Source organism: Dreissena polymorpha, chromosome 3 (genome assembly GCF_020536995.1).
Source record: "Dreissena polymorpha isolate Duluth1 chromosome 3, UMN_Dpol_1.0, whole genome shotgun sequence".
Taxonomy (NCBI): Eukaryota; Metazoa; Mollusca; class Bivalvia; order Myida; family Dreissenidae; genus Dreissena; species Dreissena polymorpha.
In genome coordinates, this window is record NC_068357.1 from 135,406,822 (window position 1) to 135,421,621 (window position 14,800).

The 14,800-nt window shown below is 34.7% G+C and overlaps 1 protein-coding gene across 9 annotated transcripts in view; it reads left to right on the forward strand.

Annotated features, from left to right (window-relative positions):
* LOC127871573 (minichromosome maintenance domain-containing protein 2-like) overlaps positions 1–14,800 on the forward strand; it is a 99,075-nt gene that overhangs the window by 53,151 nt on the left and 31,124 nt on the right. For 7 of the 9 annotated variants that reach the window (XM_052414634.1, XM_052414635.1, XM_052414636.1 and 4 more), the window contains 7 exons: positions 3,586–3,643; positions 5,751–5,809; positions 6,971–7,077; positions 8,202–8,306; positions 8,539–8,643; positions 11,121–11,188; positions 13,922–14,020. In XM_052414634.1, the coding sequence (XP_052270594.1) occupies positions 3,586–3,643; positions 5,751–5,809; positions 6,971–7,077; positions 8,202–8,306; positions 8,539–8,643; positions 11,121–11,188; positions 13,922–14,020 (601 nt within the window). Of the gene's footprint in view, positions 1–3,585; positions 3,644–5,750; positions 5,810–6,970; positions 7,078–8,201; positions 8,311–8,538; positions 8,644–11,120; positions 11,189–13,921; positions 14,021–14,800 lie in introns of all 9 variants that reach the window. The other 2 variants (XM_052414638.1, XM_052414644.1) reach the window with 2 other exon arrangements.

The window sequence follows — 14,800 nt, forward strand, 5'->3', positions numbered from 1 at the left end:
CTGTTGGATTCTTTAATATTCTTTAGTTATGCCCCCCTTCCAAGAGGAGGGGGTATATTGCTTTGCACATGTCGGTCGGTCTGTCGGTCGGTCGGTCCACCAGGTGGTTTCCGGATGATAACTCAAGAACGCTTGGGCCTAGGATCATGAAACTTCATAGGTACATTGATCATGACTCGCAGATGACCCCTATTGATTTTGAGGTCACTAGGTCAAAGGTCAAGGTCACGGTGACTCATAATAGTAAAATGGTTTTCGAATGATAAATCAAGAATGCATACGCGGCCAACAGGGCACACTCTGAACAATATTACTGACGCAACTGGTCTGTAATCCTAAATCTATAATTATCAGTCCAATGAAACATCATCCTTTTAGTAAAATACAGTGGATCAGTAAAAATATTATCAGAATATGAGATTTTTTGTATATTTTGTATATTAAATATTGTTAATGTTTAATTTTGTTGATTAATATAAATATAAGCAGGACAGGGGAGGTAATACACTATTTTATTTTTGTTATATACAGGGGAAACAAATGCAATAAGTTTAAATTTATTGTTACTGCATTTGCCTCCCTTGTAATATATTTAAATTTTACCAAATGTAAGGCTAACTGCATTTTTGTAATGCATACTACTACTACTACTACTACTACTACTACTGCTGCTGCTGCTGCTGCTGCTGCTGCTGCTGCTGCTGCTGCTGCTACTACTACTACTACTACTACTACTACTACTACTACTACTACTTCTACTACTACTACTATTATTTACTATATAGCCTTGCATCATGCATAGATTAGTGTACAAGTAGTACTGCTTTGTACGTTGTTAAATATTATATGTTAAAGAATAAGGAGGAGGCTGAATATGTCCTGAAATTAGTCAGTGAAAACCAAGATTTGGTCAGGGACAAGTCAGTGAAAAGTCAGGGAATTTTATTTCATCAGGTGGGTGGCAACCCTGATAAACTACATAGAAACTTCATATTTTGCTTATTGGGGCGCATTGTATTTCTCAAAGAAATCTTGTTTTAATTTATGAATATTGATGAAAATTTGAATACAGCAAGCTTTAAATGGAGATATTTAACTTATTTTAGCTCACCTGATTGCTCAGGTGAGCTTTTGTGATCGGTCTTTGTCCGTCATCTGTTGATCCGTCCACATTTGTTTGTAAACACTCTAGAGGCCACATTTCTTGTCCGATCTTCATGAAACTTCAGAAGCTTTGTCCCAATGATACCTCAGTTGAGTTCGAAACTAGGTCATGCCGGGTAAAAAAATAGATAAAAAAAAAGAAAAACCTTGTAAACACTGAATAAGTCACATTTCATGCCCAATCTTCATGGATCCAGTCCATTGAAAAACATGGCCACCAGTAGGCGGGGCAGTTTTCCTTATTTGGCTATAGAGAAACCTTGTAAACACTCTAGAGGCCGCATTTCTTGTCCGATCTTCATAAAACTTGGTCAGAAGATTTGTCCCAATGATACCTCGATCAAGTTCTAAACTGGGTCAAAAACTAGGTCACTAAGGTAAAAAAAAAAGAAAAACCTTGTAAATACTGGAGAAGTCACATTTCATGCGCAATCTTCATGTAACTTTGTCAAAATGTTTGTCTTAATGATATCTTGGTTGAGTTCAAAAGTGGTTCTAGTTCATTGAAAAACATGGCCGCCAGTGGGCAGGGCAGTTTTCCATATTTGGTTATAGAGAAACCTTGTGAACACTCTAGAAGTCACAATATTTGGTCAGAACATTTGTTTTCTAGATACAACAGTTGAGTTTAAAATTGTTCCAGTCCGTTGAAAAACATGGCTTCCAGGGTGGGAGGGGGGGGGGGGGGGCGCATTTTCCTTATATTTAAATAGTAAAAAAGCTTGTGAACACTCTAGAAGTCACATTTTTTGCCCAATCATCATGAAACTTGGTGAACAAATTGGTTTTATTTATATATCAGATGAGTTCGAAAATGGTCCAGATCAGTTTAATGACATTGCCGCCAGGGGGGGGGGGGGGGGGGGGGGGCAGTTTTCCTTATATGACTATAGAAAAACCTTGTGAACACTCTAGAAGTCACATTTTTATGCCCCTGAAGGAGCCCATATAGTGATCGCACTGTCCCTCTGTCTGTCTCTCCGTCACACTTTTTCGTTTAGGTTTTGAAAAATGCTCATAACTTCCATGTCCCTTCAGATGTAACATTCATATGTGGTATGCATGTGTATATGGACAAGGCCTTTCCATACGCACAAATTTTGACCCCTTTGACCTTGACCTTGAACTTAGGGTCCGTGTTTAGGTTTCGAAATCTGCGTTTAGGTTTCGAAAAAGCGTTTTGGGGGGCATATGTCTTCCGATGGAGACAGCTCTTGTTTGCCTAATCATCGTTAAACTTAGTCAAGACATTGGTTTTATTGATATCTCGGACAAGTTGAAAAATGGCTCAGATTGGTGAAAAAAACACACTTTTTAGCTCACCTGATTGCTCAGTTGAGGTTTAAGGATCTGTCTTTGTCTGTCATCACATTTCTCAAGCATTCTTCATCAAAGTTGCTGAGAAGCTATATGGCCACAAGATTTCAGTCAAGTTTGATAATGAGCTAAATCGCATTATAAATGCCAGAGGTATTGCCCTTATATTGTCAAAATTTTCATGATATTATACAAAATCTTTGTAAACACTCCAGAGGTCACAATTTTGTTTCAGATTTTATGAATCTTGGTCATAATATTTATTTCTGTAAGCAAAGTTTGATGTTTGGTCATGAGGGGTCAAAATGTAGGTCACCAGGTCAAATCTTACAAAAACCTTGTAAATACTCCATATGCCCAAGTTTTGTTTCAATAATGATGAAACTTGACCAGGATGTTTTTCTGGACAATATCTAGGTCAAGTTTGAAGTTTGGTAATATGGGGACAAAATCTAGGTCATGTGGTCTAATGTTTCAAAAACCTTGCAAACACACTAGAGGTCATAGTTTTGGTCCAAAAATGATGATACTTGACCAGGATGTTTTTCTTGATGATATCTAGGCAAGGTTTGACATTGGGTCATGTGGGGTCCAAATCTTACAAAAACATTGTAAATACATGTAGAATTAGCATTACTTGCAAATGTTTGCATGCAGAAACCCATGCAAATGGACAGTACTCAATCAGAATTAATAATATGCTCACACTGCAAAAGTAAACAGCAGAGAACCAATCTAATATGTTCTAGAGTACTGAATTTTCAACTAAGCAATGAACAAGGCCTTGTAAAAAAAATTGAGTGAACTAGGGCCATCTTGTTTAAGGTAGCTTTGGATTGAATTTGGAGCCACTTGGGTTAATGTCTCTGTAACTAAATGTAGGCAAACAACATACACACAATAACTCCAGTTAAAATATCTTTGGATGGAGAAAAGGTCAATTTCATGGCTACTTACAAAAGAACAATGGTTTTATGTGAATAGCTTTAGTTTCAATAGATTTATAATTTGCAAAAATCACAATCTTACAATGTTCATCCATGTCATTCATGTGTGTGATGTTAGAAGTTAGATTTTTGATTATTACTGTTGTATCTCTTTCAGACTCTGGTGTACATGTTCAAGTTGCTAATTAATCCAGCAGAACTGTGTGAAGCTGACGGTATGCATCATTTTCAATCAAATGCAATTTACTGTCTTCCTCCCAGATACATATTAAGTGCATCTGAGTTCAAAGAGGTCAAGGTCAGCTTATGTGGTCTGTGTCTTTCTGTTGGTGTGTGAGCATAATTATGCGGTGTCACAATTTATCTTATAACTACTCAAGAGATCACTCTTTTTTTTACAAATCTCGATGAAACTTGGTCAGAAGGTTAACATTAAAAGTATCTAAGCTGAGATTGAATCTGGTTTATTAGTGTTTCCAATAATACCGTAAATTTGCGGCCATAAGTCGACCTAAAAACGCTCCCAAAATTGACTTTAAAAGTCAACTCGACTTATGGATGTGGTACTAAATAAAAATTTAAAAAAAACACATATTTCTGTGCCGTTTTTTTTAAAGTAATAAATCTCTGAAGCGGAGGAATGATGACTGTTTACGGTAAGGCCGACTTGTCTTTTACTTAAATGTCCGCCGATAACAAAATACTGCATGTTTACATTGGTTTTTAATTCATTAATCTTCGTTATAAGTCCAAATTAAAGCATGTAAAAATAACTTCGAAAATATTAAACATTTGTGACGTACGGTAAAGTGGCGAAATTTATACATAGCAATTTGTCTATTGATACATCGTCCGTTGTCTGCTAAGAACAATAGAAAATCGACTGCTGACACTTGTACCCATTTAAAGTTAATCCGTGTAAATACAAACTGTCAACAGATGCAGGTGTCTTTATGCCACCAATTATCGCTTCTCGGCCTTTTGACTAAGATCAGAGTGTAAAGTGTATTCTTTATTGCGTCACACCTAAAATAGTTATCCGTTAATGATATGCACAACGGTTCTGCTACAAACTACTTCTGACCAATCAAAATTAATTACTCTATCGTTGGATACGCCTTTAACCAATCGCTATTGTTCAACTTCACATGGTATATTTTTTGATTGGATGAAGGTTTGGTTTCGTTGATTTATTCACAACTGTCCCACAATTTATGCATAATTGTTTCGTAAATCAATAGATCTTATCTGAGTGATGATTTCATTTATTGTTTGATTATAATAATATTACGCACTCACCCTGGATTATTAAAAAGTGTAATTGGACACATTAAATACACAATTACTTTCGATTAGCTGCTTAGTATTATTAGATAAGACGTTTTTCCAGAATGCAGAAAATATTCCTCGGGTATCTCGTGATTTACGAATATGTATATAACAGTCGAAAATCGAGCGATGCGAGTGTTGGTAAATTCACGTGTTTCATGCATAATGGCGAAAGCGTTTTTGATTATTTGAGAGCAAGTTACAATTATTTTGACCATATAATGCATTTCTGCGTTCAAGATTTTAACGAATTTTCACATCAATAGCACTAACACTTTAATACAAAAATATCTGCTCATCATATAAACGCTGAAAGTTATTACGTTAAATGGGAAACTAATTTTGATTTGTGAAATATATATTAAGTTCGAAATAATCAATGATATGTTATTATGATTTTTGAACAAAAAAATATATTTTTCGTGATAATAAATAATTGAAACGTTGAATGTTTCGTTTAAAATATATCCTTATTATTAATATCCCAAAAAATGTCAACTGCCAGTGCAAAAGCCCTCAGAACCATGACTAAAAGGTCACTTAAACATGTCTGAGATATTGAGGAAATTTACCCCCCGACTTATGACAGAGTCAAGGCAAAAAACCAAGTTTTTCTAGCCACATTATACCCCTCGACTTATGGCCGAGGTAGACTTATGGCCGCAAATGTACGGTAGGTCACTAAGTCAAATACTAGCGTAATCTTTTTATGTCCCCCAGTCTATACTGGGGGACATATTGTTTTTGCCTTGTCAATTGGTTTGTTTGATATTTCTCATTTATGAAAATAAATAATTAAAACAAAATTAATAATATAGCCTTATTTGTGATGTAATAAATTAATAACTTTTTGTTAATAATTGTTTCTTTATTGAAAGTATAATATGGTCATAGATGATGTTAAGATAAGTAAAAAAAAATAATTTAAGTTTAACTATTCATAATCATTATTATGTTCCATGATTGTGTCTAAGAATGCTTAACATATTTCAGCATATCTTGGCAACTTACTTCTTAGTGATCCAGTGACAACTGCTGGTATTTTTCAACAGGTTTGTTTTTCTTATTGTTAGAACAGTAGTACATTTGTACATGTATTTGTATGCCATTATCCAGTTGCAGTATATTCATTTCTTTTTACTGCTTTTCGGCAAATGCTTTTCATCCAATGGTCACTAGAATCAAAAACATATTGGGAACACTGTATTATGTGAATTGGGAATAAGACATCAAACTGGGAATGGACATCATTTTGGTGATTTTCTCTAACAAAACTATTCATTTCATGATCTACATTTATTTTTGTGATATATTATCTATAATTTTAGCTTAATAAGCAATTTTCCATGACATTTTCATTAACAGTGATTGTATTTTTATCATTTAAAGTGTATTTTTAAACTGTGTCCATGCGCGGCATGGACACAGTTTCATTTCATGAGGATTTTTTGTTAAATTAATAAAATATCCAGTTTTGAAGTAAAATCAATTTAAATGATACTATTATATATGCAAGTATCTGTTTTAATTATAAATTGTCAAAGTAGATAAATACAACATATAAAACTGCATATAATGCACTTTTGATAAAACACAATTTATTCCCAAATTGATGTCTTATTCCCAATTCACATAATACAGTGTTTGGGGATGAAAAAACAGCTTAAAGTTGATATCAGCAATGTCACCCAAAGAATTATCGCCCTGTAATTCCCTAAATTTGCCCTCAGTAGTTTATCTTTCAATCGACCATTTGTTTGAAATCTCATGCCACAAACCAAACAGGTAAACCCTTTGTCTAATAATCTGTCCTTAAACATGCGATTGTCTGCTCCATATCTTCATAGGAGTGGCAAGAAAATTTGCTCAAAGACTTGCTGAAGGCATGAGACAGTCTTGCTCAGTCAAGGTTACAGTTTCAGGTTGAATAATGTACATTTCTGTTCATTATCTTTTGTGATTTCTTAACAACTTTCATGACTTGCCCCAAATGTTTATCACATTATTTGCAGAAAGCATAAAACAATCATGCCGCCTTAAGTTCAACAATTTAAGGTTAAAAGATCATGTAAGTGAATATATTAGTTGTTCTATAGACTGCCCTGTGCATGGTCCAAACCCATTATTTTCATATATTCATGCTTTTGATATTTTGCAGATAGCCAGAAACCTTTTTCAATGACATTTTCAATACTGCACTTAAACTATTTCAGGTTTTGTACAAGGCAGTTGTGGTGTTAGAGCTGTTACCAGTGGAGTTGACACCATCTCAAGTGGCTGTGGTCTTGAGACTGACTCATCTACCAGTCTTTACCAATATGTAAGAATACATGACTAGTGGGTTGAAGTCATGAAAGTCTTGCAAAGAAAATGTTGTCATGATGAATTATTCATGCTATTGTAGAAAATGACCCCCACCCGCCTTTGCAACCTCTTTAACAAATCTTTAAACAGACCCAAATGCACCAAAATAGTAAAAATCTTGTAAGCACACTGGTTCATCTTTGTCTTTTAGAAAGTAAGTACATTTTTTGCAAGGTCTGATATATAGCATTGAAATATTACTGGCCCTTAAATGTTTAAAGACCAGTCTTAAACACATTATAAAATTACCAAACATGTTCTGCAGCCTTAGGGGCCAGAACTCTGGTAAATTGCATTGACAGCATGAACATTAATTGGCTTTGGCCTATGTCTTTTGATTTTTCAGAGTTTTATTTTCAGCCTTTTAAAAAAGAAAATAGAGTATATTTGTTGGATTTGGTAGAATATGGATTTTAATTCACAAGTGATCATAGAAAATGCGCCGCGAGTAAAATAAAAACAATTCTATGATCACTCGTGAATTAAAATCGATATTCCTCCAAATCCAACAAATTTTCTTCTTATTTTATGCTTGTAAATGATTATTTTTGTATATTTACCATTCCAGACAATATAGTTCCCTGTTTGGCACCCAGAACTGCTATTACATGTATTTTCAAAGGAAGCTAATCCATATGTTTTTATAAACATTCAATGCAGAGTAGTTGCCCATGGGGTTCACAATGGGGAAACAATAGATATCTAAAAATAGTTCTGATAAAACAATGAAAATTATAGATAATTTACACTGTTTTGTTCTCACTGTTTGAAACAGTGAAATTTCAGTTTTAATTCACTAATATTTCCCTATTAACCATCCGAAAGCATAAAATAAATAATTTTGTGTGGTTTAATTGCTAACATTCTTATAAACATCAAAATGAGAAGATTATAAAAGGTTCACTCTTGTGGTAAAATTCAAAAGATTTTCTTCCTGACAGATACATTTCTTGTGAATATTAAAAAGTGAAACAACTACACTATGAATGATATTTAGTATTAAAACAGCTACACTTTTTATGATTTTTAAGAAAATGTTTCATGGACAGATTTTTTAAGAGTAAAATGTTCTCTTTCCAGTAACACTGTTCGACATGTGAGTTCCCTTACAACAATCCATGACCTGGGAATCTTCTGTAGACTGCGAGGAGTGGTCACTGGGATATCTGCCATCACCAAATACACGCATGTCTTTCATTTTATCACTAGACATATGAAAATGTGAAGTATTAAATACATGTACAAATCAATGTCAATTGTATTACATGTATTTACTTCTTTGAGGCAATTATGATTATGCCGTCCTTTAAAGAAGTAAGTGTACATACATGCATTTAGCCTAGTTCTCCAACAGCAAGCCTCGGATATTAAAAAATATCTACTTTATTCATAATTAAGTGACCATGATTTATAAAAGGTTGAGTGTTCGATACTACTGCCCGGATACTGACTGTGAAGGTTACTATGGCAACCAGTATATCAGAGTCCATGTTCCCGGGGCATCAGAGGCGCAGACTGTTGGGTAAGTTTTACCATTTGTCATTCTTGTTCAAGCAGCAATCTTTTGTTTTGTTTATGTTTTCTTGTTATAATTTTTTCAACAAATGGACTTTCGGGAAGTGCTCATATGTGAGCTTTTCTTATCAGTCACTGACTATTGGCATCAGTTTCTTCAACGATGTTCATAATTTTTTTATCTTCTAAAACAAATGATAGACATTATCCTGCCTCATGCTGTATAACTTTTAACATTTTCCTATAAAAATGTCTGTATTGCTTTGGAGCACATTCAAAGACAATTTAATGGCCTATGCATCTCTTGTAAAGGAGAGGTATATTCATTATCAGTGATATACTAATTGAATAACCACCAACTAGCGCTCAAAAGATTTTCATAGTAATATTTTATTTTAGCAGACTTCTGAAAAGTCCCAAAAAGTGCCTGTCAACCGGACAGGCTGATGGAAAAGTAAGCCTGTCCGGACAAAAATTCACCTGACCCATACATGCCATACGTCCCGAATTGTCCGGGACAGTCCCGGAAATGAAGAACTTGTCCCGCTGTCCCGGAAATCTGTCAAATGTCCCGGAATTTACAAAATCCATATATACATGTACCTTATCTTAGGCTTAACTGCACCTCGAATCTGTGTATATCTGCAGCGTCTCCATGACAATGCCTACCCGAATAGGCAGACTACGCTATGTGCCAAAATCGATCAATTAACAGGGGTCCTGTTATCAAATCGATTGTCTCACGTTCGCGGTCAAACCGAAAAGGCGGCATTGTTTAATGTGGTTGTTAATTGACTTTAATCTACTACGTCATTATTTCCCACTGCGTAAGGGCAAAGGATAGTTGTTCACACATCTGAAGTCCAACATCGCTGAGTAAAAAATTAAAAGCAGTTTATGTTCGCACGTTTAACCGACAAAGAAATTGAGTAAAAAAGTAAGCATATAAAAATGTTATTGTGATTGGTTGTATGTATTGTGAATTGATTTGAGTTGACGATCTAACGGTACTGTATTGTTGTATTTTTTATTATATAAATTTTATAAATGAATTTATAAATGAATAAAGGCGTATCAACAACTATGCGTTGCACACCGGTCTTAATAACAATAACGAGGTGACGTCACCATATATGTTTAGAACGCTTACACTGAAAACACGTGGCTTGTATCTAGTAACGGAAGTAGTAATGTTTAATTTGACGTTAATAGATCAAGTGTATTTCGGATAGACTTTCGAACTTTTGCAAATAACGATGCAAAACAAAAAAAACGTACCAAAAATGCATATGTCTATAAATATCGCTACATTTTATACATGTCCCGGAAAATCGGCAAAAGTCCCGGACAATTTAACTCAATGTCCCGGAATAGGTCTGCAAAATTATGGCATGTATGACCTGACCGAACAGCGTGAGTTTATAACTGAAGAATTTAGTAAAGTTTAACTAATATTTATTGCAATGTGCAGCCTATAAGTATCGGACAACTATTAGTGAGTAATTGATTTTGGAACATATAACATCAAACCATTATGTGTTCTTAACACACTGTAATTTTAAAATATTCGATTCATTCAAAATAATATGTAGTTATGTAGTCAACTTGTACAAAATATACTCATATATATTCTCGGTACAATATCAATCTTTTACAAAACTATCTGTTTTATGTTATCATAAATAAAATGATAATGCGATATTACACTGATATTAACACATTTCCGTATTATTTAATGCGTTTCTACGATACATAAAGCAAAATATTGCTTATATATGATGACAACTTAAAATTTGACAATTTCGATCATTTGTATAAGCACTTTTTTTTTTGTGTATTTTTTTTTACAACCTTTGTAATTGGATAGATGGTAATATGTCGGAACAATGAAATTGACGTTTCCGAAAAAACTAAACAAAGGGAGAGTACTCTTAAGAACTAGTAACGCATTAGTGTTCTTAATTACAAAAAGGCTCGAAATTCACGAAAAGAGTGATTCCAATTGGGTGTAATCGTTCTTTTGGTAAGTATTAGACTTTTCGGTATTCAGTCATAATTTTTTTGGCCTGTCACAAGGACCGGCAATATTAGAAACTTCGCCAGACGGTAAAAAATTTTGCTGGACAAGACCGGCGGTCAGGCCTTTTCAGGAAGCCTGTTTTAGTATCAGCTGTTCACAGTCCTGAGTTGGTCAGCTTTACTTTGTGGAGCACACTTCCTCCACATTTCTCAAGCATTTAAATTGAAAATATGTAATTGTGATGAAGTGTATATATTCATGGCACTTGTATTCTCCCCATTGATCAAATCAGTAGTTTCGCCCTATAACATAGCTGACAAATCTATGCAGAGGTATCAGTCATGTCAATTACAAAAGTTTAGTTGGCTCTCTAGACTCATCCACTGAATGCTTTGTAGTGTTTAAAGATTTAACCAATTGAAGGGTGTTGTCAAAATATAAAATATCTGTTTGCCCTTTTTCAGGAGAGACTTCAAGTGTGCCTCATGCCTCTGTACACTGCAGGAGGACAAGTCCAGTCGCACACTGTCTGGTAACGAACAAATGTTGTGATTATGAAATGAAAAAAGCAACTTTTTAATTAACCGAAGTGTTTTGACTTCAGTTTATGGAGCTATCTTTTGATATTCCTGCTCACAATTACTACAAGCAGCAACTGATTTTCTAAAGATTTGTGTGCTTCAATTTGAAAGTTTGGCCACGACTTTTATATTTCTTGGTTTACAAAACCGCCGACCCTAATTTTTGGAAAATGGGAAAAAAAATAAAATCGGAAAATCGTCTTTTTTTAAAATATTTTATTCCCGACCGCACTGCAAAATGAGCGAAATGAGAAAAAAAAACGATCCGGTTTGAGTACGGTTGCGAATAAAATCAAGTAAGTACAATCAACGATTGGTTCACATATATTGCAGAGATCGGGATATTTTTCAATGTGACACATTATGTACCAGTCCTTTTATGGGCACTTCTCAAAATTTATTTCGGGTAAAAATTACAGACAATAGGAAAATCAGCGTCAGTCAAATGTCGACCCCATCAAAATTTATTTCCGTGTCTGTGACGCAACTATATTGTTTAACATGTTAATTATATTAAACAAACCCGATAGTATTTGATAATATGTATAAATAATCCAATAAAACACTGCCATTATTTACGATATATGTGTTTAGGAATTTTGTAAACACGTCCGCCATAGTTTATAGGAACTGTACAGAAAGTTTGGAAATCGGAACAAATCGGTATATCTCGGAAAATCATTGATAAATGTATTTGTCGTTTCAATGCTTAGGGCCGAGTAATTTCGGCAAATCGGAACTCAACTTGTGTAAAACACTAGCTCAATTCTCTGCAAAAGATTCGAAGGCGGAGCTATGCACGTGCTTTTATTAAATTGGAGGATTGCAATTGAGAAACAAACACACGATTGGTTCGGCATGTTGATTGCTAGACAAAGGAAGCCAATTTTTTCGGCGCGAAATTTGTCGCTTTATTGCTTCCGACAGAAAGCGGCTTTCCTTTGATGACGTCAAACTGTCAATTCACACAGACTGCACATTTTCGGAAGACTAAACTGACTCCTTGTTTACAATTCCAGTAAAAAAAACACTTGCTAACATAAAACTTTGGATTAAATTATCAAAATAAAGCAAAAGCGAAGTTGACAAATATGATTAAATTAATTCGCATCAGTTCAAATAAGACGTTTTGCGTTGTAAATCAACGAGTTTTCATGACAACAACAACTTTGACAAACATTACCGCGACGACGCATGGATCGATCTACCTCGATTTTTTTTTCATGTACGATCTCATAAGTCGAGTAAGAGCAAACACATACCGGGTTATTTGTGTATGAGTAGTTTATCTTATATAAGATTTATGCAACGGGCATCGCATTGCGTAATGGTGCGCATCCAATTATGGAAATGAAGCGCAGTTTTTCGTTTTAATGGGAGAAGAACGCATGTCATGTAATGGAGTGTTTAAAATTGCCTGATGTTACATAAGGTGCTGTTAGGACTCATTTCATTTGAAGATATAGATGTGTTTCATTGCATAATTTGATTTTTTGTCTCTGTGTTAAGGTTATAAAAGATATGTTGTCTTTGTTCTGATGTTATTAGTATTAACTTTTTTTTCCAATGATGTTTTTTTTTTTTTTTTTTTTTTTCGACCGCCCGATGGACCATTTTCAAAATAATTTTTGTAAACCAATAAAAAAAAAAGTCGTGGCCTTTTGTTATTAAAACTGTGCTTTGAAATATAGGATGACTGTAAAATATTCCAGGTTGTTTCTGTGAAATTGTTTGTTCTTTCATCTGTCACATTGGTACCATTACGTCGTAGACTGGTTGATTTGAATCCTAATTAACAATTCTTCCAATAAAATTGAAAAAAAATTACTGTGAAGATTTGTTGGAAACTTGTTTAATGTTAAACAAGACAAATTGCCGATGAACCACTCCACTGCTGTTCTTCTAGCAATTAAATCATTTATTTTTATACGCCCGTTTTCAAAAAGGGACGTTTTATAAGAACACCCTTGGTGGGTGGCGGGCGGGTGGCGTCCACAGAAGTGTCTGCTCTCTAATTCAAAAAGTTTTCATCCGATCTTCACCAAACTTAGTCAGAAGTTGTATTTAGACAATATCTAGGTCAAGTTCCATTATGAGTCATGCCGGGTCAAAAAGTAGGTCACAGGGTCACAGTGCATTTCAAGGATTTAGTATGGTGTCCATTGTCTAATTGAAGTAGTTTTCATCCACGCTCTTCACTTAATTTGGTCAGAAGTTGTGTCTGAATGATATCGAAGTCAAGGTCAAATATGGGTCATGCCAGGTCAAAAACTAGGTCACTTATTGCATTTTAAGCATTAAGCATGGTGTCCACTCTGTAATTGAAGTAGTTTTTATCAGATCTTTGTAATTAAAGTGGTTTTCATCCGATCTTAACCAAATTTGGTCAGAAGTTGTGTCTAGATGATATCTAGGTAAAGTTTAAATATGGGTCATCCTGGGTCAAAAAAGAAGTCACGGGCCACTTAGTGCATTTAAAACTATCACCATTGTGTCTTTTACCCCAGTCCATTGGTTGGGATATCATGCTACACTTATTTTGACGGTTTTCATTCGTTCTATCATTTTGCCACTCAAATGGTAAAGTTATCAAGTTGTGCAAAACCTTCAAACATGCGTATCTTGTAACAGTTTGGCACTCTTTTTATGAGGATGAATTAACATACTGGTATGGTCATTTGTAGAGCGTGTGGTAGCTGAGGTAATCCCAGAGCAAATCATCTCCATACAGTGTCATGACATGACCAAATCCCGCACACAGTCAGTTTCCGTGTATATCAGAGGTAGTTGTGTTTCCCATTCACAAGCAAAAGAGTTATCATTATTGTGAATAATTTTTAGCCCCCGAAGGAGGGCATATAGTGATCGGACCGTCCGTCCGTCTTTCCGTCACACTTTGCGTTTAGGTTTCGCATTTAGGTTTCGAAAAATGCTCATAACTTTTATGTCCCTTCACATAGCAACTTGATATTTGGCATGCATGTGTATCTCATGAAGCTGCACATTTTGAGTAGTGAAAGGTCAAGGTCATCCTTCAAGATCAAAGGGGCGCAGAAGGGGGCATTGTGTTTCTGAAAAACAAATCTCTTGTTGTACATTTTATTTGTAACTCCTTTATATCAAGTGTAAGAAAAATTGAAAGAGCTGTTTCTAATATTGTAAAATTAAATTTGCATTTTTTCGCTCACCTGAGCACAATTTGCTAAATGGTAAACTTTTGTGATTGCCTCATGTCCATTGTTAGTTGTCATCTTTGTGTCATCAAAATTTACTTTATGAACACTGTAGAGGTAGAATGTATCCCCCAATCTTCACGAAACTTGGTCAGAACATTTGTCTTAATAATGCCTTGGAAGAGGTTGACATTGGGTCATGAGGGGTGTAAAACTAGCTAACTTTGTCAACTTAAACTTGGTGTGAACATTTCTCCCATTGATATCTCAGCTGAATTTAAAACTGGGCTTTATGGTGTAAAACACTTGGTAACTAGTACAAATAAAGGAAAAGATTATAAAAAAAAATATTTGTTGCAACTTTTTTTAGTTATTTGTTCTAATGATTTC